The following is a 20,694-nucleotide window of genomic DNA, read 5'->3' as shown; positions in this document are numbered from 1 at the left end:
GTGAAATTATAATCTTTAAATCCTGATAGAAATAAGTACATGGTTACAGCTCTGCTGTCTTTAGAAAAAGATGTATTACCGAACAAACTTCTCATGACCTGAACCAGCCACAACTTTAGTTACAACACAGTTATATGGAGCCATCACTCACAAGGCTGCTACCAAGATCTATTTAAATTCCATGTATGCATTTATGAGAGATTAAAAGATTGGGAGAAGAACAATGAATAAAATAGAAGAACATGAAATATTTAATCATTAGCTATTAAAATCTGACCTATACTTCCTGAATGGCCAAGTCATCAATTAACTTTATTACTTCACCCATGAATTCTGTTTATTACATCATTCTCTAAAAGCACCTCACCCTCAAGAACAGCCATCTTGTTGGTAAAGTGTTTTTTGTTGTTGTTCTTTTGCCTTCCTGGCCTACAAACAAACCTCTTCGGACACTGCCAGCAGCCCCAAGGTATACTGAGGGCCGTGAACAGTGGCTATGTATCTGCATCTCCATCGTACACATTCTGCAGAAAAAGGAATTTAAAAGAGCCAAAACTCTTCAAATGCACATCTATCACTCCTCCTGAAATCACCATGTACCTTTTTCCCATGAGTAGAAATCTGTCAAGTAAAGTAACATGGAGTCTATGACTCAAAGAGAAGCAGGAAGGCCAAGAGAAATGCTATCAGAGGGAGCACTACAGAAGCAAGCTTGACTCACTGACTCACTCACCAAGGCGCAGAGGATGTCATCTACTACACAGACTAGAGGCATGAGAGCCCCACGGGAAAGAATAAATAATCACACACAGTTACAAGAAGTTAAAGAAATGGCCCTGCATCCTGTCTTTGACTTCTATCATGTTGTAACAGCTTTAACTAGGGTCAGAGGACTGTAATAGAAGCCTATGAATAAACCTCCATTTATTAAATATCTCCAGATTTTTCTGAGGACAGGAACGCCAGGTATCAGAAGTTGTCATCATAGCAATCGTAATAGTGATGATGATGAAGGTGCTGATAGTAACAACTCCTATTTATGGATGCATACCTAAGGACCACTAAGCATATGGCTAAGCCCTTACAGCAAGGGCCCAACATTATGGGACTTCTCCAATTTCTCTTTAAGATCACCCAAATCAGTCTTCATGTGGTCCAAAAGCTAAAAACCTTGAGGGAGAAGGCAGCTTTGAGTGTGACTTGGGGCCCTCATACATAGTCCTCCCACCTCCCCTCAAAATCGTTCTTGCTCCTTATACCTTGTTAATACTCAGCTACTAAAAACGCAACTTTACAATGTGTGTTTTAGAATTAAAACTAGGTTAAAGTAAATAACTTGGCTACTATTTTTCTGCTTAGTCAAGTTATATCTAAATTTCACCTCTAGAAGGTCAAAAGACTACTTATTTCACCATCTAGTTTTAGGGAGAAAAGAACAAAAAGATGATTATAAATAGATCTCACATCTAGATTTGAAAGGCTGGACCTCACGTAAGTACAAAATAAGAAGGGAAAATGTTGTGAAAGTGGATTTTCCAGAATTTTTAAAGACCATAGGCTAATGGACTTTTCTACACACATCCTTACTTATTAACATATGAAGATCTTTTACCTCCATCTGATTCAAGTCACGGGGTTGTTGGTTTGCTGGCATTGACTCAGAATAAGAATCAAACAGTGCACATTCCCACTTGGGTTTAGGAAAAGCTAAGAAGAAACAAAAAGACGAAATAAGAATATATACTATAATCATAGGGGACATTGTTTCCTATCAGCTTTTCTGTGCTTGTTAAATGTAACACCACAGTCACCTAGCTCCTAGGTACTAGTTATGGCACTAATTACACTGAGGTAGTATTTTAAGTTCTTTACATATACAACCTGGTATTTCTATTATCCCCATTTTACACGTAATGAAACTGAGCAGCAGGGAGGGTCAGCAACTTACTCAAGGTCTTACTGCTGGTCAGTGGAAGAGTAGGGACTTGCAAGTCAGCAGTCCTGCTGGAAGGTCCATGCTTCCTAGCATTGCAGGTTATAACAGTCATTTTCCACATTAACCATCATTATCACAATACTTAAGTTTTAACTATGCTACTAGCATAATTTTTAAAAGGCAGTAACTATGGTGACAGTTTTAATACTATAAACATTAAGGAAATACTTCATTTTAACTATTATTGTTGGAAATAAACAAGATCTTATAACGGTATATGCCCAAGAAAACATTATGAAATACACATTTATTTTAGTTAGCAGGAATAACAAAAATAAAAGCACAAGTTCTTGCTGATTTACAACAAGGAGATAAGGCTCGCTTTATGGGTTTCTTCAAACATAGAACAGTCACCAGGGTTGTTAGTTGGGTAGCTGAGTGGATCAGCATGAGGAAAACATCATGTCACTTGGTAAGCTAATACTTAACACTCATGCTATTAGAAGCCGATTCTGTTTTACCTCTGTCACAAAGTAATTAAGAAAGAAATGTCTTAACAACTAGAGAATTTGTCAATATTCCAAAGAGGAAAAGCAGATTGCGGGTAGACAATAAACAGAAGGTACAAATCTAGTTTGTCAAGACCACCTATTAAGAAATCAAAACCTTAATGTCACTCAAAAGAATTTTGAATCAAATGTTAAAAATGGATTGGCATTGCGTTTAATCCTTTCTCACCCTCGTAATCCCCACCAGAATTTGAAATGTCAGCTTGCCTGCAGGAAGGCACTGACCACTGAGTAACAGCTACCACATGCGGCTGAGTACCAGCACCTTGAGTTGCTCATCTGCATACTCTGGTCTGAATTTCACTGACAGCCACTGGGACAGACTGCAGGCCCTGATGGTTTTTCTGACTAAACGAGGTGATCTTTCTCCTTCACAAAAATTCAGCAAAACACCTTTGCAACTACCATTCCTCAATCTAGTCCCAAAAGCAGTTTTAAACAAGGTAAGATTTTCCCTCCTAGTTTATCAATCAGACCCCTTATCATGTGTTGGGAGCAAGGGAGTCTTGCTATGAAGAAAGCGAACACATTCCAAAGCTACAAATGCCATCAATTAACTGTTAAATCTCTCTCCAGCATGTCCCCATCTCTCCACCTATACTGTCACCTCCCTAGTCCCAGGCGCCCACAGCTCCCACATGGACAGCTGCCATAATCTGATCTTCCAGTTTCCACCCTTGCTCCTCAAAACATGCTCTCTGGTCAGCAACCAGCACATAATTTCAAACAGCAAATCAGATGGTGTCACCCTCTGCTTCTCTGTACGTCAATGCCACTGCCCATGATTTGTTCCCCACCTTCCTCTTTAGCCTCATCCCAGACCCTCCAGCTCTGCCTCTTTGTACTCCAGCCACTGTGACCGAAGCTTTACCTGCCTCCCGTATTCCAAGCCCCCTCTCAGGGCCTCTGCAGCATACCTGCTGTCCCCTCTACCCAGAGCCCATTCATCCCCCTTCTTCACCCTCATGTCTCAGCTCAAACATTTAAGGAAGTCTTCCCTAAGGTTATGCACCTTCTTGTGCCAGCTATACTTCCCCTTCATAGTACCTATAAACTAGCTCCAATTATGCATATATGAGTTTATTTAATATCAATCCTCTAATTGCCAGCAAGTTCCAGGATGGTAGAAACTCTCTTTTATACAGCATGCTGACCACAGAAAATAACACAGTGCCTCTCACATAGTAAGTACTCAATAAACAATTTTTAACTACACAGTAAAAAAATCTATACTAGAATCCACCCTGTCACCTAGACATGAAAATATCAGAAAGCTCCTTTTGCTTCCAATATAGCCTTTTAATTTTCACTGTTAGGGGAAAAATCAAATACAACAATTCCTGTTTCATTATTTTATTGAAAACAAGCCTATATAGTTGTGAGAATAATGGTATCAACCAAATTCATATTCTTCACCAATCTTGTTGCAAACTGGATTAGATTTTTTTTAAAGACTGAATATAAATCAATTAGAAAAATGGTGAAAAGACTAAGCTTTGAAAAAAGCTAAATGGGAAACCATAAACATGAACCCCCAAAATGAATAGGACCACTCATATTTTGCAAAGTCTAAAAGCATAGAGAAGACCTAGGCAGTTCTGACCATTTTCTTGGGCTATATACAAAGGTAAACATGGGTGATAAAGCATTTAAAAGTTAACTGTTAAACCTTCAGGGTTTGCCTAAAATATACTGCCACTGAATTTTGTGAAGTCTCTCATGCTTCTTGTTCGAACTATATAATTATTATTTTAAGATTAACCCCACAAACTCTGGAAATGATGTGCAATTTTTGTTTAATTGAAGGGTATGTGATGGATTCTTCAGTTTTTTCTGTATAAATGCATGCTGACTGCCTCCATAAAAGACCAGGAAGTAACAAGGGTTTCATGCCAAATGAAGGGAGATGCCTCCTGACTGGTGCTCTGTTTAATAGACATCACTCTACTGTATAAGCAAGGCATCACATTTTCCTTAGACACCACTCTCTCTTGCCAATAATCATCCATGTTTTTAAGAGACCTTCCCTGAAACACAAGAAAGACTGATGCAAGCACGAGCTGTTTCTGGACCCTTTCAACAGAAGCTATACTTTTCTGAGTAAAAGAAATCAAATCCCTGCCTCCTGCCTTTGAAACGGGCAGGAGACTATTAGTTTTTCCAGTCTTCCAAAGGAACTGATACAAATGTCGGACTCATCATGACTCTTTCCTAAGCAAAGGGCTTGGGGGTAACTCTCATTAAGGATAAAGATAAGGACTGCTCAATTTCAACCTTCTGGTGTGCGGAAACATCCTCTACCTTTATCTGACTGCAGTTACATGGGTGTATACACATATGTAAAAATTTATCAATTGTACATTTAAAATTATAGCACCTCACACATCTCATTGCATGTAATTTTCTAACTTTTTAATTAGGTATAAGAGTTTTATTTCAGTCCATTGCCCAAGGCCACTTGAGGACACTGAGTCATGTCTAAAGACGCTAAGTCACATTTGGCTTTACAGGAAGATCTTCCTCTTCACTTTGTATCAGCTGGGAGGTTCAGTACTTGCCTACTCCAAAATTTTCATGCAAGGGTAAGTGACTTTGGTTCACATCCATCCAGAGAGTACTAGAATGGGAATTAACAGATCACTCACACTTGCCCAAGTCATTCCTATTTACTCATATTATAAGATGTGAAAATCTAATATTGGTTAAAGGACTGTAACTGCAGATAGAAAGGACTCCCTAATTGTCTGAACACCACTTAAGAAACAAAAGTTACCTATAAGACCTAGACAGAAAATGCCTAAAGTGTAGGATTTACAATGAGGCCTTACCTGCTTGCAGGTACTCTGGCTGCAGAGTTGGGGGCAGGCCCTCAGGCAGTGGGTAACCATTCTTCCGGGCAACAATGAGATGAAATGCAGCACAGAACTCAGGCAGGGTCAAAGCTCCATCACAGTCAGCATCACTAAGTTCCCTAAATATCACAAATGTCATGAGCACTGAGCACAGGGCTTAGAGGAAAAGTTACTCTGGCTCAAACATGTAAACATAACTCCCAGGTTCCCTGGTTGGTGGGCCCTGCAAGGGCCCCAAGCCCATATGAAACCTCAGGGAGCCACTTGAAGGAAGAGAAATGCTGATCAACAGCACTGCATCAGTAGCCCTTTATAAATAAAAAATTCTTCAGGTTCTCTGGTAGGTCTGTTTTACAACACTGAGTACACAAGACAATAAACTATGGCACACAAAAGAAAATAATGTCAAGAATTCCATGGTTAGTTGACAGTCAACTGGTAAATGCCTGATGTGGAGAACTCCAGATTTGGCGCTCAAAACGGTCAGAGAAGGGGCTGACCCCAGCCATGTTACAGGTGTTCCGGCCATTATACAGTTACCCAAGCTCAGAAATAAGCACTTCATTTTATACCTTTAAGAAAAACCTGAACTTTTCAAGTCACAAAAATTTTGCATTAAAAATTTGCTTGAGTGATCAAAACCGAAAGTTTCTGTGATGACTGCCCTTGCACTGTTCACCATATAAGAACTTATTCACTATGTAAGAATTTGTTCACCATGTAAGAACTTGTTCGTTATGCTTCAGAAGATTGGAGACTGTTGAGAATTAGACTTGGGGTTGATTAATGATTATGCATTGAGTCCCCTGTACAGAATTTTATTGTTATCAACAACCATTTGATCAATAAATATGAGAGATGCCCTCTAAAAAAAAAAAATTTGCTTGAGAATTCCCTCCTGGGAAAATACAAATAAGCTCAATAAATACTTAGCAATAAAAACTAGCAACTAGGGAAGGCTGGAACCAGATAAGACAGAAAGGAAGAAAGGAAGAAAGGTAGAGTCTTAAAAAAAGGCTTATCTTGCTTCAGTCATTGTTTCCTCATGAAAGGCACAGACCTATTTACTCAGCACAAAAGAAACTTATTTGCCAAAGCAACTAAGACCCCCATAATCTCAACCAGTTTCCTAGGTGTTCAGAGACAATATAATCGTGCTATGAAGAGAGAGATAAGACATATAAAATAAGAGGTAAGACATATAAAATGTACTGGAAAGGTGTCATTATTTGAAAGAAATATTGAAGGCAACTCCCATAGCTTTCCTTTGGACCAGTCATATCCTCCTCCCTCTCAAATGTTTAGATTGCACCAGCCCCTAAGATGAAGTGAGGAAACTGGTTCAAAGGCTGGATGGAGAGAATACCATGCAGCTTTCATGGATATATCTTGACAAAAAGATAGGAAGCCTCATGCCCATAATGTTAATACTGGGAACTTTGCTAAAACAGACTATATCCTTTTCAAAATGATTAATTTTTTTATTTTTGTATCATTAATCTACAATTACAGAAAGAACATTATGTTTACTAGGTTCCCCCCTTCACCAAGTCCCCCCACATACCCCTTCACAGTCACTGTCCATCTGCATAGTAAGATGCTGTAAAATCACTACTTGTCTTCTCTGTGTTGCGCAGCCCTCCCCGTGTCCCCCACGCACTATACATGCTAATCGTAACGCCCTCTTTCTTTTTCCCCGCCTTTATCCCTCCCTTCCCACTGATCGTCCCCAGTCCTTTTCCCTTTGGTAACTATTAGTCCATTCTTGGGTTCTGTGATTCTGCTGCTGTTTTGTTCCTTCAGTTTTCCTTTGCTCTTACGCTCCACATATGAGTGAAATTATTTGGTACTTGTCCTTCTCCACTTGGCTAATTTCACTGAGCATAATGCCCTCTAGCTCCATCCATGTTGTTGCAAATGGTAGGATCTGTTTTTTTCTTATGGCTGAATAATATTCCATTGTGTATATGTACCACCTCTTCTTTATCCATTCATCTACTGATGGACACTTAGGTTGCTTCCATATCTTGGCTATTGTAAACAATGCAGCAATAAACATAGGGGTGCATCTGTCTTTTTCAAACTGGAGTGCTGCATTCATAGGGTAAATTCCTAGAAGTGGAATCCCTGGGTCAAATGGTATTTCTATTTTGAGCATTCTGAGGAACCTCCATACTGCTTTCCACAATGGGTGAACTAATTTACATTCCCACCAGCAGTGTAGGAGGGTTCCCCTTTCTCCACAACCTCACCAACATTTGTTGTTGTTTGTCTTTTCAATGATGGCGATCCTTACTGGTGTGAGGTGATATCTCATTGTGGTTTTAATTTGCATTTCTCTGATGATTAGCGATGTGGAGCATCTTTTCATGTGCCTTTGGCCATCTGGATTTCTTCTTTAGAGAACTGTCTATTCAGCTCCTCTGCCCATTTTTTAATTGGATTATTTGCTTTTTGTTTGTTGAGGCATGTGAGCTCTTTATATATATATTTTGGATGTCAATCCTTTATTGGAACTGTCATTTATAAATATGTTCTCCCATACTGTAGGATACCTTTTTGTTCTATTGATGGTGTCCTTTGCTGTACAGAAGCTTTTCAGCTTGATATAGTCCCACCTGTTCATTTTTGCCTTTGTTTCCCTTGCCTGGGGAGATATGTTCATGAAGAAATCGCTCATGTTTATGTCGAAGAGATTTTGTCGATGTTTTTTACTAAGAGTTTTATGATTTCATGACTTACATTCAGGTCTTTCATCCATTTGGAGTTTACTTTTGTGTATGGGGTTAGACAGTGATCCAGTTTCATTCTCTTACATGTAGCTGTCCAGTTTTGCCAACACCAGCTGTTAAAGAGGCTGTCATTTCCCCATTGTATGTCCATGGCTCCTTTATCAAATATTAATTGATCATATATGTTTGGGTTAATGTCTGGAGTCTCTAATCTGTTCCACTGGTCCGTGGCTCTGTTCTTATGCCAGTACCAAATTATCTTGATTACTATGGCTTTGTAGTGGAGCTTGAAGTTGGGGAGTGAGATCCCCCCACTTTATTCTTCCTTCTCAGGATTCTGTTGGCTATTCGTGGTCTTTGACGGTTCCATATGAATTTTTTAACTATTTGTTCCAGTTCATTGAAGAATACTGTTGGTAATCTGATAGGGATTGCATCGAATCTGCAGATTGCTTTGGGCAGGATGGCCATTTTGACGATATTAATTCTTCCTAGCCAGGAGCATAAGATGAGTTTCCATTTGTTAGTGACCTCTTTAATTTCTCTTAAGAGTGTCTTGTAGTTCTCAGGGTATAGGTCTTTCACTTCCTTGGTTAGGTTTATTCCTAGGTATTTTATTCTTTTTGATGCAATTGTGAATGGAACTGTTTTCCTGATTTCTCTTTCTATTAGTTCATTGTTAGTGTATAGGAAAGCTACAGATTTCTGTGTGTTAATTTTGTATCCTGCAACTTTGCTGAATTCCAATATTAGTTCTAGTAGTTTTGCAGTGGAGTTTTTAGGGTTTTTTATGTACAATATCATGTCATCTGCAAATGATTAATTTTTCCCCTAGCTTTAAAATCTAATATAAGTCTTCTCGTAAAAAAAAAAATATGCTAGAATATACTGCTGAAGAACATAAATTCAGCTCAGAATCACAGATACACTGGCATGAACAAGTATTACTAGAATAGTTTTTCCAACAAGATGCACAAAGCATAACGAGTGATTTTTAAATCATACCATAAGTTTTATAAACCTTCATGAAAAAAGTTTTACATAAACATTCTAATGTTTTCCTTATATATTTATAGCAGCATGGACCCCCACCCAGACTTGAGAAAGAATAGCCCACACACAGCCAGGACTCTAGAGGCACCAAGCGTTTTCATAAACACAAATAAGGACATCTGGACTATCCCGGAACAGCCCTTCTGGAGGCAGGGTGGTGGCTGGCTAAGCAGCAAGGTGCAGGGCACGCCACAGCTGCAAGTCTGAACTAGGGCCCAGATGATAAACATCAGTCAAGTTTATGAAGCTCAGAGGCAGCTAGAATAGTCAAATTTTAACTTAATTCTAAAACATCTGTGGACATTCCTTTTACCTGGCCTCATAAAATATTGTGAAGAATAGCTTTTCAAGATCCTCTGGTTAACTGCATCACATTAAGTAGAAATATTTGAAAATAAAATACACAAGATGAGAATTTTCATATGCCCACAAAACTGTTTAGACTGAAAAGGGAACTAGATGAGGGTAATGATTAGGAATTACTTTTTAAATAATAACAGTTATAGTACATAGTATCTGCCAGACACTATTCATTATGCTTTTCATTTAATTAAGTTATTCAATCTTCCCAGCAAAAAAAAAATCTAAGTTCAATTCACTCTCTTAGTCTGTTAAAAAAATTCAAATGATAAGACTTTTAAAATTCAAAAGTAGGAACTAAGGAACATGTATGTTTGACACTATGTGGTATTAAGTGAACTTACCATATGTAAGAGAGTTCTGGAATGGAAAGCTTTGATTTGGTGAAGAAGTTCTTTGCCACAGAACCTGTCAAGAGCCATTTGTTTAAATAAATCATTAATTACTTATCTAGAACAGCTTTTATATTGATTAGTAAATAAATCATCATTTTCTCATTCAGCAATCCCTCCCACAGAACCATAAACATGACATTAAAGCAACTATGAATCATATGGCTAAAAAACAACATATGAACAGCTTTTAAAATAATATATAAATTAGAATAGGCTAAAAGCAGCAAAGACATAATACTATGACCTGCAAATTATATAAATTAATTCCTATTTTTCCAAAAATCTGCAAAATTTCACTAAAAATTCAAAAGACAAATTCAAAATTATTAAAGTAAAAATCTGTCAAGAACTTTTAATAAGAGTGAGAAAGTAATATACAATCATGAAACAAAAAAGCCAAAAAAAAAGGAAATTAACACCATTAACCTCATCATACAGAGATCAGAGATCTTGGGAAAGGGTTTTGGTGAGATTTAAGATCTCTTGGTGACTCTTGGAGAACCTTATCCAGGAACCTCTTGCTACTTTCTTTACTCATTTTTTACTAACTTATTTAGTCATTCTTTACTTATTTCTTTACTCAAATTTACTAATATTAATTGAAATCAGGTAATCATGCCATTTTACACGTTCCATAGCTGCAAGTTAGAGCTCCCCTTAAAATGTTAGACCCCATCCTTACTGAGATTGAAGTTCTTATGCTTTCAACTCTCAAAATAGTTTCACAATTCAAAAGCCTGAATTTTAACTCAAAGTCCCAAGATCTATTCTAAACAAAGTCAAAAATCTTTCCTTGGAATTATAAGTCTTCTAAATTGCCTTAAAACAACACATTATAATGAACCCTAAAGACTTATTTTCCTTGGATACATTAAGGGTCAAAGGCAATCTGCTCTATAAAACCAAGGAGCCTTCTCTCCAAAAGCATCCTGGAAATAATGCTGATAAATGATGTTGGCCATCAATGCAGCTACCTTGTCAAACATTTCTCAGAAATGCCTTAAAAACCTATTTAAAAACTATTTTATAGATATAAAGACATTTCCACTCTTCTCATTCTTTTTCTCCCTTGATACCCTTCAAATCACACTAGTCCCATAACCCACAACTTGAGACCTCATCTTGACTTCAGACAATAGAGACTGCTGTACCGTGGCATCCCAGGGAAGTTAGGTAGCCCAGCTGTCAAGTTCACTTGTACCCTGGCTGCCACCCACCAGGAGGGGGCAGCTGATAAGCCCAAGTGCTCCCCACTTAGTGGTGCCAGAAGTTCAAACACCTCCAACCCTCACCCCAGGGCCACCCCCAGCCAACCTAGAAACCCCAAGCCAGCCTCCTTTCCTTCCTTCTCTGCAGCCATTTTCAGACCTGCTAGGAAACCATAGGTGGGGAGGAAGAGGGAGAGGTGAGGCTTAAAAGCTGCCAGCAATCAAGCATCAAAACATGGATTCAGACTTTCTATTGGAAGGAGTCTCTCAACTTTGTAAACTATAGCTACACACAGCATTGACATGTCAGTGATAAAATGTTAACACACTTAATAGATACAGATCTTTAAAAAATAAAGACCAGTAACGCAATATAAAAATGAGGAGAGTTATGAAGGTTCACAGAAATAGATGCAACCGACCTTTAATCATATTTTTAAAGGATTCAACCTTGTTCATAAGAGATCTGTAAATTAAAACCACATAAGCATAAGAGCCTATCAGAAGGGGGAAAATAGAAGTTAACATATTCTAATAACAAGAATGTGGGGAAACAGGCATCTCACACAATGCTGGTGGGATGACAAAATATCATAACTCCAATGAAGGAAGATTTTGCAATATCTAGCAATATCACATCATCCAAAGATACTCTGACAAAAGTATAAAATGACTTGTGAAAAGGCTATTCACAATAGAAATATATGCATTAGGAAAACACTAGAAATGATTCAAGTAGGGAACTGCCTGAAAAAATGATTGCACATTTACCCTTACGAGTAGTATAAAAGTATAAAAGGGAACACGAAATATCTCCACATGCAACTAAGTAGTAGTCACCTGGATACATTATGAAGTGAAAAAAAAAAAGATGGAGAAAGATATAAATAGGAAGCAACCATTTATCTAGGAAAGGACAAAGATAAGAATGCACACACATACACACATATTTACTTTTATTTTTAAAAACAAACCATAAAACAGACAGTTACCTATAGGGGCAAGGAAGGAACAAGGTAGTAGGAAAAGAGAGAATGGCTAGCTTTCTTTGTGACTGGGATTGTATTATAGACTCAATTTTAGAACCATGAAAATATTTTTTATAAGTATAAAATTAAATTTTAAAACTACAATCCCTAAAAATTAAAATCAAAGCAAATAAAATAGAAAAGAACAATGTCAGAGAACTCCTGATTTCAAAACTTACTACCATAATCAAAACACCATGGTACTGGCATTGGGCTAGACATATAGATCAGTGGAACAGAATTAACATCCACAAATAAACCATCACATTTACAGTCAATTCAATTTTGACAACAATGCTGAAAAGAATAGTTTTTTCAAAAATGATGCTGGGGGATGGATAAATATGGAGGCATGAGACATGAGACAGAAACCTTCTCTCAAAACCACATATAATATGAAAATATAACACATACATCATACCTGAAAGAGCAACAGGAAAGAAGGCTGCAGCAGGCTCTCTACACATGGGGAAACCAGCAGACCTCAAGGAAAAGGGTAACACACGAAAGCCATGATTCGGAGGGACACAAGACCTTCCCCCACCACTGGCGGGAGGAAGAGAAATGGAGTGGGGAAGGAGGTGGGGGCCTAGGAGTGCTGAACACCCAGCCCTGGAGATCTGCTTTGGGAACACGAACCTACATTACATAGTGCTCTGGAGATTAGTGGGGTTGGAAAGCTAAGACAGGTGGAATACTTGGACAAACTGAGATTCCAGCCACTTATGGAAAAAAGGGATCCACATCCAGCCACGCTGGGACAAAAGAAAGGTGGGCAGTCTGAGAGACTTCCTAACAGCAAGAGGTTGGCTAAAGGGGCAAGGATTACACAGAGCTGCTGCTCAATAGAAATGATAGGTGGACAAAATTGTCTGAGCGCACTCTGCCCAGCAGATTGGGAACTTTCAGCAGCATCCGGCACTACATCCCCCTGGATGGCTATGCAGCTACAAGGGCCCCCACCAAGACATGCACCCTGCTTTGCATTCCACTCAGCCAGCAGCAGCTCACAAAGCAGCTGCCTACACCACTGCACCAGGCCAGCTAGAGGGCGGCCCCACATACAGCAGCTACAAATGCAAACCATTGAGGCTTCTCCCTGGGTGCTCAGGCCACTGGCCCTGGCAGTGGAGGCAGGCACTGCAGGAAGGAAGCAGGAAAGAGCTTTTTCCTCCCAATGGGCACCAGCACCGCTCGCCTGTGACCCCCACCATCACTCAAGGGGCTGAGCAGCTCCAGAGAGTAGAGTTTCTGGGCACTAGAGGGCACCGCCTACAAATAAGAAACATCAAAGGAACCTGGTTCAAACCAAAATCCCACAAACACCAGAAAGAGGACCAAGTGAAACTGAACTCATCAGTCTTCCAGAAAGAGATTTTAAAATAAAAATCATAAGCATGCTCAGGGAGCTACAGAAAAACGTTCAAGAACTCTGGAAGGAAGTCAGGAATGAGATAAAAACATTGAAGAATTCAGCATCTAAAAAGAAACATACAATGGAAGGATTTAAAAGCAGATTAGGTGAAACAGAGACAGCAAATGAAAAAGAAACTAGATAACAGGAATACAAAGCATCTGAAGCACAAATAGAAAAAGGAATCCCTAGGAATGAAAGAATATTGAGAGAACTGTGTGAACAATCCAAACGGGAAAACTTTCACATTATAAGGGTACCAAAAGAACAGAGAGAAAAAGGGATAGAAAATGTCTTTGAGGAGGTAATTGCTGAAAACTTTCCAAATCTGGGAAAGAGATAGTCTCTCAGACCATGGAGAGCCACAGATCTCCCCATACAAGGGACCCAAGGAAGACAACACCAAGACATATAGTAATTAAAATGGCAAAGATCAAGGATAAGGACAGACTATTAAAGGCTGCCAGAGAGAGAAAAAAGATCACATACAAAGGAAAATCCATCAGGCTATCATAAGACTTCTCAACAGAAACCTTACAGGCAAGAAGGGAGTAGAGTGATATATTTAATGCAATGAAGCTGAAGGGCCTCAAACCAAGAATACTCTATATGGCAAGGTTATCATTTAAATTGGAAGGAGGGATTAAACAATTTTCAGATAAGTAAAAGCTAAGAGAATTTACCTCCCACAAACCGTCTCTACAGTGTATTTTGGAGGCAGTGCTATAGATGGAAATTTTCCAAAGGTTAAATAGCTGTCACCAGAGGTAATAAAACCACAGTAAAGAAAGTAGAACAGTTAATTACTAAGCAAATACAAAATTAAATCAACTACACCCAAAGTAAGTCAAGGGATAGATAAAGAGTAGAGAATATGATACCTAATATATAAAGAATGGAGGAAGAAGAAAAAGAAAAGAAAAGAACCTTTAGATTTTGTTCATAATAGCATACTAAATGAGTTAAGTTAAACTCTTAGATAGTAAGGGAATTAAACTGAAACTTTTAGTAACCAAGAATCTAAACCCTGCAATGGCAATAAATGCATAACTATTGATAATCACCCTAAATGTAAATGGTCTGAATGCACCAATCAAAAGACATTGAGTCACTGAATGGATAAAAAACAATACTCAACTATATACTGCCTACAAGAGACTCACTTCAAACCCAAAGACATACAAAGACTAAAAGTGAAGGGATGGAAAAAGATATTTCATGCAACTAATAGGGAGAAAAAAGCAGGAGTTGTAATACTTCTATCAGACAAAATGGACTTCAAAACAAAGAAAGTCAAAAGAGACAAAGAAGGATACTACATAATGATAAAGGGGTCAGTCCAACAATAGGATAGAACCATTATAAATCTCTATGCATCCAACATAGGAGCACCTACATATGTGAAAATAATTCTAACAGAATTAAAGGGGGAAACAGAATGCAATGCATTCGTTTTAGGAGACTTCAACACACCACTCACTCCAAAGGACCAATCAACCAGTGAGAAAATAACTAAGGAGACAGAGGCACTGAAAAACATTAGAACAGATCAACCTAACAGACATCTACAGAACACTACAGCGAAAAGCAGTAGGATACAAATTCTTCTCAAGTGCACATGGAACACTTTCAAGAACAGATCATATTCTAGGCCATAAAAAGAGACTAAGTAAATTAAAAAATATTGAAATTGTACCAACCAGCTTCACACACCACAAATGCATGAAACTAGAAATAAATTACACAAAGAAAATGAAAAAGCCTGAAAACACATGGAGGCTTAACAACATGCTCCTAAATAATCAATGCATGAATAAGCAAATAAAAACAGTGGTCAAGATATATGTGGAGAAAAATGACAACAATAACTCAACAACACAAAATCTCTGGGACACAGGGAAGGCCATGCTAAGAGGGAAGCATATTACAATACAGGCATACCTCAGGAAAGAAGAACAATCCTATATGAAAAGTCTAAACTCACAATTAACGAAATTAGAAAAAGAAGAACAAATGAGATCCAAAGTCAGTAGAAGGAAGAACATAATAAAGACTAGAGCAGACATTATTTATTTCTATAAATAAATTTCAATAGAAAGAATCAATGAAAGCAGGAGCTGGTTCTTCGAGAAAATAAACAAAATACATAAACCCCTAGCCAGACTTATCAAGAAAAAAAGAGAGTCTACATGCATAAACAGAATTAGTATTGAGAAAGGAAAAATCACTACAGACACCACAGAAATACAAAGAATTATTAGAGAATACTATGGAAAATTATATGCTCACAAATTGGATAGTCTAGACGAAATGGACAACTTTCCAGAAAAAAACAACATTCCAAGGCTGACCCAGGAAAAAACAGAAAATCTGAAAAGACCAATTACCAGAAATGAAATTGAATTGATAATCAAAAAACGACCTACAAAAAACACTCCTGGACCAAATGGCTTTACCCCTGAATTTTATCAAACATTTAGTGAAGACCTAATACCCATCCTCCTTAAAGTTTTCCAAAAAGTAGAAGAGGAGGGAATACTCCCAAACTCATTTTATGAGGCCAGCATCACTCTAAAACCAGACAAAGACACCACAGAAAAAGATAATTGCAGACCAATATCCCTGATGAAAAAAGATGCAAAAATTAGCAAATCGAATTCAAAACTATATCAAAAAGATCATCCATCACAATCAAGTAGGATTTATTCCAGGGATGCAAGGATGGTACAATATGAGAAAATCCATCAACATCATCCACCACATCAACAAAAAGGACAAAAACCACATGATCAATTCCATAGATGCCGAAAAAGCATTTGTCAAAATTCAACAACCATTCACAATAAAAACTCTCAACAAAATGGGTATAGAGGGCAAGTACCGCAACATAATAAAGGCCATATATGACAAACCCACAGCCAACATCATACTTAACAGCAAGAAGCTGAAAGCCTTTCCTTTATGATTGAGAACAAGACAAGGATGCCCACTCTCCCCACTTTCATTCAACATAGTTCTAGAGGTCCTAGCCATGGCAATCAGACAACACAAAGAAATAAAATTCATCCAGATTGGTAAGAAAGAAGTTAAACTGTCCCTGTTTGCAAATGACATGATATTGTAAATAGAAAACTCTAAAGAATCCACCCCAAAACTACTAGAACTAATAACTGTATTCAGCAAAGTTGCAGGATACAAAATCAATACACATAACTCTGTTGCATTCCTATATACTAACAATGAACCAGCAGAAAGAGAAATCAAGAAAACAACTCCATTCACAATTGCATCAAAAAGAATAAAATACCTGGGAATAAAACCTAACCAAGGAAGTGAAAGACCTATACCCTGAAAACTACAAGACATCCATGAGAGAAATTAAAGAAGATATCAATAAATGGAAATACATCCGTTCTCATGGATAGGAAGAATTAATATTGTCAAAATGACCATCTTGCCTAAAGCAATCTACAGATTCAATGCAATCCCTCTCAAAATACCAACAGCATTCTTCAACAAGCTAGAGCAAATAGTTCTAAAATTCATACGGAACTACAAAAGACCCCAAATAGCCAAAGCAATCCTGAGAAGGAAGAAAAAAGCTGGGGGCATTACGCACCCTTACTTCAAGTTCTACTACAAAGCCACAGTAATCAAGACAATTTGGTATTGGCACAAGAACAGACCCATAGAACAGTGGAACGGAATACAGAGCCCAGATAGAAGCCCAAGCATATATAGTCAATTAATAGACGATAAAGGAGCCATGGATATACAAGGGGAAATGAAAGCCTCCTCAACAACTGGTATTGGCAAAACTGGACAGCTACATGTTAGAGAGTGAAACTGGATTATTGTCTAACTCCACACACAAAAGTAAACTCGAAATGGATCAAAGACCTGAATGTAAGTCATGAAACCACAAAATGCTTAGAAGACAATATAGGCAAAAATCTCCTGAATATAAACATGAGCATATTTTTCCTGAACGCATCTCCTCGGGCAAGGGAAACAAAAGCAAAAATGTACACATGGGACTACATCAAGCTATAAAGTTTCCATATAGCAAAGGACACCATCAGCAGAACAGAAAGGCATCCTACAGTATGGGAGAATATATGTGTAAATGACATATCTGACAAGGGGTTAACATGCAAAATATATAAGGAACTCACAGGCCTCAACACCCAAAAACCAAATAATCCAATTAAAAAATGGGCAGAGGAGCTGAACAGACACTTCTCTAAAGAAAAAATTCAGATGGCCAACAGACACATGAAAAGATGCTCCACATGGCTAATCATCAGAGAAATGCAAATTAAAACCAAAACCACAATGAGGTATCACCTCACACCAGTTAGGATGGCTAACATCCAAAAGATAAAGAACAACAAATGTTGGGGAGGATGTGGAGAAAAGGGAACCCTCCTACACTGCTGCTGGGAATGTACATTAGTTCAACCATTGTGGAAAGCAGTATGGAGGTTCCTTAAAAAGCTCAAAATAGAAATACCATTTGACCCAGGAATTCCACTCCTAGGAATTTACCCTAAGAATGCAGCAGCCCAGTTTGAAAAAGACATATGCACCCCTATGTTTATCGCAGCACTATTTACAATAGCCAAGAAATGGAAGCAACCTAAGTGTCCATCAGTAGATGAATGGATAAAGAAGATGTGGTACACATACACAATGGAATATTATTCAGCCATAAGAAGAAAACAAATCCTAACCATTTGCAACAACATGGATGGAGCTAGAGGGGATTATGCTCAGTGAAATAAGCCAGGCAGAGAAAGACAAGTACCAAATGATTTCACTCATCTGTGGAGTATAAGAACAAAGAAAAAAACTGAAGGAACAAACAGCAGCAGACTCACAGAACCCAAGAATGGACTACCACTTACCAAAGCAAAAGGAACTGGAGAGAATGGGTGGAAGGAAGGCACAAGGGAGAAAAAGGGGCATTACAATTAGCAGACATAATGTAGGGGGGGCACGGGGAGGGCTGTACAACACAGGGAAGACAAGTAGTGATTCTATAGCATCTTACTATGCTGATGGACGTGACTGTAATGGGGTATATGGTGGGGGCTTGATGATGGGGGGAGTCTAGTAACCATGTAATGTTGCTCATGTAATTGTACATTAATGATACCAATATAAAATCGGAAAAAAAAGAAATGGCAAAGGATTTGAGTAGACATTTCTCAAATATAAACAAATGGCCAATGAGAACATTAGAATATGTTCAGTGTCATTATTCACCTGGGAAATGCTAATCATAACCACAAAGAGACACCACTTAACACCCACTAGGATAGCTATAATCAGAAGACAGTCAATAACAAGTGTTGACACAGATGGAGAAATTGGAACCTTCATACCCTGCTGGTGGCAATATGAAATGGTGTAACCACTGTGGAAAACAGTTTGAATGGACCCCAAATGACAGTTACCATATGATCCAGTTAATATATCCAAGAGAAATAAAAACATACCTCCTCACAAAAACTTTCACACAAATGTTTACATCAGCATTATTCTTAATAGCCAAAAAGTGGAAACAACCCAAATGCCCATTAACTGATGAATAGATAAATGAAATGTGATATATCCATACAATGGAATTATTCAGCCATAAAAAGGAATGAAGTTCTGGTGTATAGTACGACATGATGAATCTTAAAAACTTTATGCTACGTGAAAGAGGTCTGACACAAAAGACCACATATTATAAGATTTCATTCATAGGAAAGGCCCTATTTGAATAGGCAAATCTATATAAAGCAAAAGTAGTTTAGTGATTACCCAGGGATGGGAGGTAGGATAAACAGGAATGGGGACTAATTGTTAATAAGTAGGTGGTTTATACTGGGGGGGTAATGAAAGTGTTCTAAATTTAGATTATGAATATAATTATGAATATACTCTGTGAATATGTTCAAACCACTGAATTTTATGGTTTGAACAGGTCAATTTTATGGTATGTGAATATCTCAATAAACATGTTTTTAAAAAAAAAGACGTCACCTAATGGCAACATATGAAACCCCTCTTGACTCTAATCAAGCTAAACTGTTTTTTAAAAGGCATTTGCGAGAAAGACAAGAAATAACAAATGCTGGCGAGGATGCAGAGAAATGGGAACCCTCTGCACTGTTGGTGGGAATGTAAATTGGTGCAACCATTGTGGAAAGCCATATGGAGTTTCCTCAAAAAACTAAAAACCAGAAATAATATTTGACCCAGTAATTCCACTCCTAAGAATTTATTCAAAGAAAACAAGATCTCTGATTCAAAGACATATGTATCCCTATGTTTATCACTGCTCTATTTGTAATAACCAAGACATGGAAGCACTTAAGTGACCATCAACAGACAAATCGATAAAGAAGAGGTGGTACATATACACAATGGAATACTATTCAGCCATAAAAAGAAATCTTCCCATTTGCAACAACATGGATGGAGCTAGAGGGTATTATGCTCAGTGAAATAAGCCAGGCAGAGAAAGACAAATACCAAATGATTTCACTCATTTGTGGAGTGCAAAAACAGAAGGAACAACATAGCAGTAGGCTCAAAGACACGGAGAGGAGACTAGTGGTTACTAAGGGAGACGGGTTGGAGAAAAGGGGAGGAGAGGGAAGGAGATAAAGGGGAACAATAATTGGCCATTACAGTATAGGTTGGTCAAGGAGGCAGTAGTAGTACAGCACGGAAAATACAGTGAATGATTCTGTGACATCTTACTATGTTGATAGTGACCACACTAGAGGGGGTGAGGATTTAATAATATGGGTAACTGTTGAACCACTGTGTTGTATATTTGAAAGCAACGTGGGATTGTACATCAATGACACTTTAATTTTTTTAAAGGCATTTGTGAGGCAATCGGGGAAATTTGAACCACCAGTCAGAAAATGATGTCTGTATTTATGCAGGTATATTTTAATTACCTTATTTCACAAGAGAAAATTAGTCTTATTTCTACACCTTAATGTGTCAGTTACAATTATCAAGAACATATAGCAATAATACACTTCAAAATTGAAGTATAAAAAGAAAGTTTTATGAACTTTTCTTCCAGATTCTACTATTTCATTGCTTAGTCTTCAGCCCCATAAAATGTAGGCACACAATT

The 20,694-nt window shown here is 37.9% G+C and overlaps 1 protein-coding gene across 10 annotated transcripts in view; it reads right to left on the bottom strand.

Annotated features, from left to right (window-relative positions):
- Positions 1-20,694, bottom strand: part of REPS2 (RALBP1 associated Eps domain containing 2) — a 234,520-nt gene that overhangs the window by 105,674 nt on the left and 108,152 nt on the right. For all 10 annotated transcript variants that reach the window (XM_073228224.1, XM_037020519.2, XM_037020520.2 and 7 more), the window contains exons 7-9: positions 9,847-9,910; positions 5,334-5,476; positions 1,613-1,707 (exon numbers count right to left, since the gene is read on the bottom strand). In XM_073228224.1, the coding sequence (XP_073084325.1) occupies positions 1,613-1,707; positions 5,334-5,476; positions 9,847-9,910 (302 nt within the window). The remainder of the gene's footprint in view (positions 1-1,612; positions 1,708-5,333; positions 5,477-9,846; positions 9,911-20,694) is intronic.

The sequence above is a fragment of the Manis javanica genome, chromosome X, assembly GCF_040802235.1.
Source record: "Manis javanica isolate MJ-LG chromosome X, MJ_LKY, whole genome shotgun sequence".
NCBI lineage: Eukaryota > Metazoa > Chordata > Mammalia > Pholidota > Manidae > Manis > Manis javanica.
Note: the sequence above shows the minus strand (reverse complement) of the source record. Positions and strands in the feature narration are given on the sequence as shown.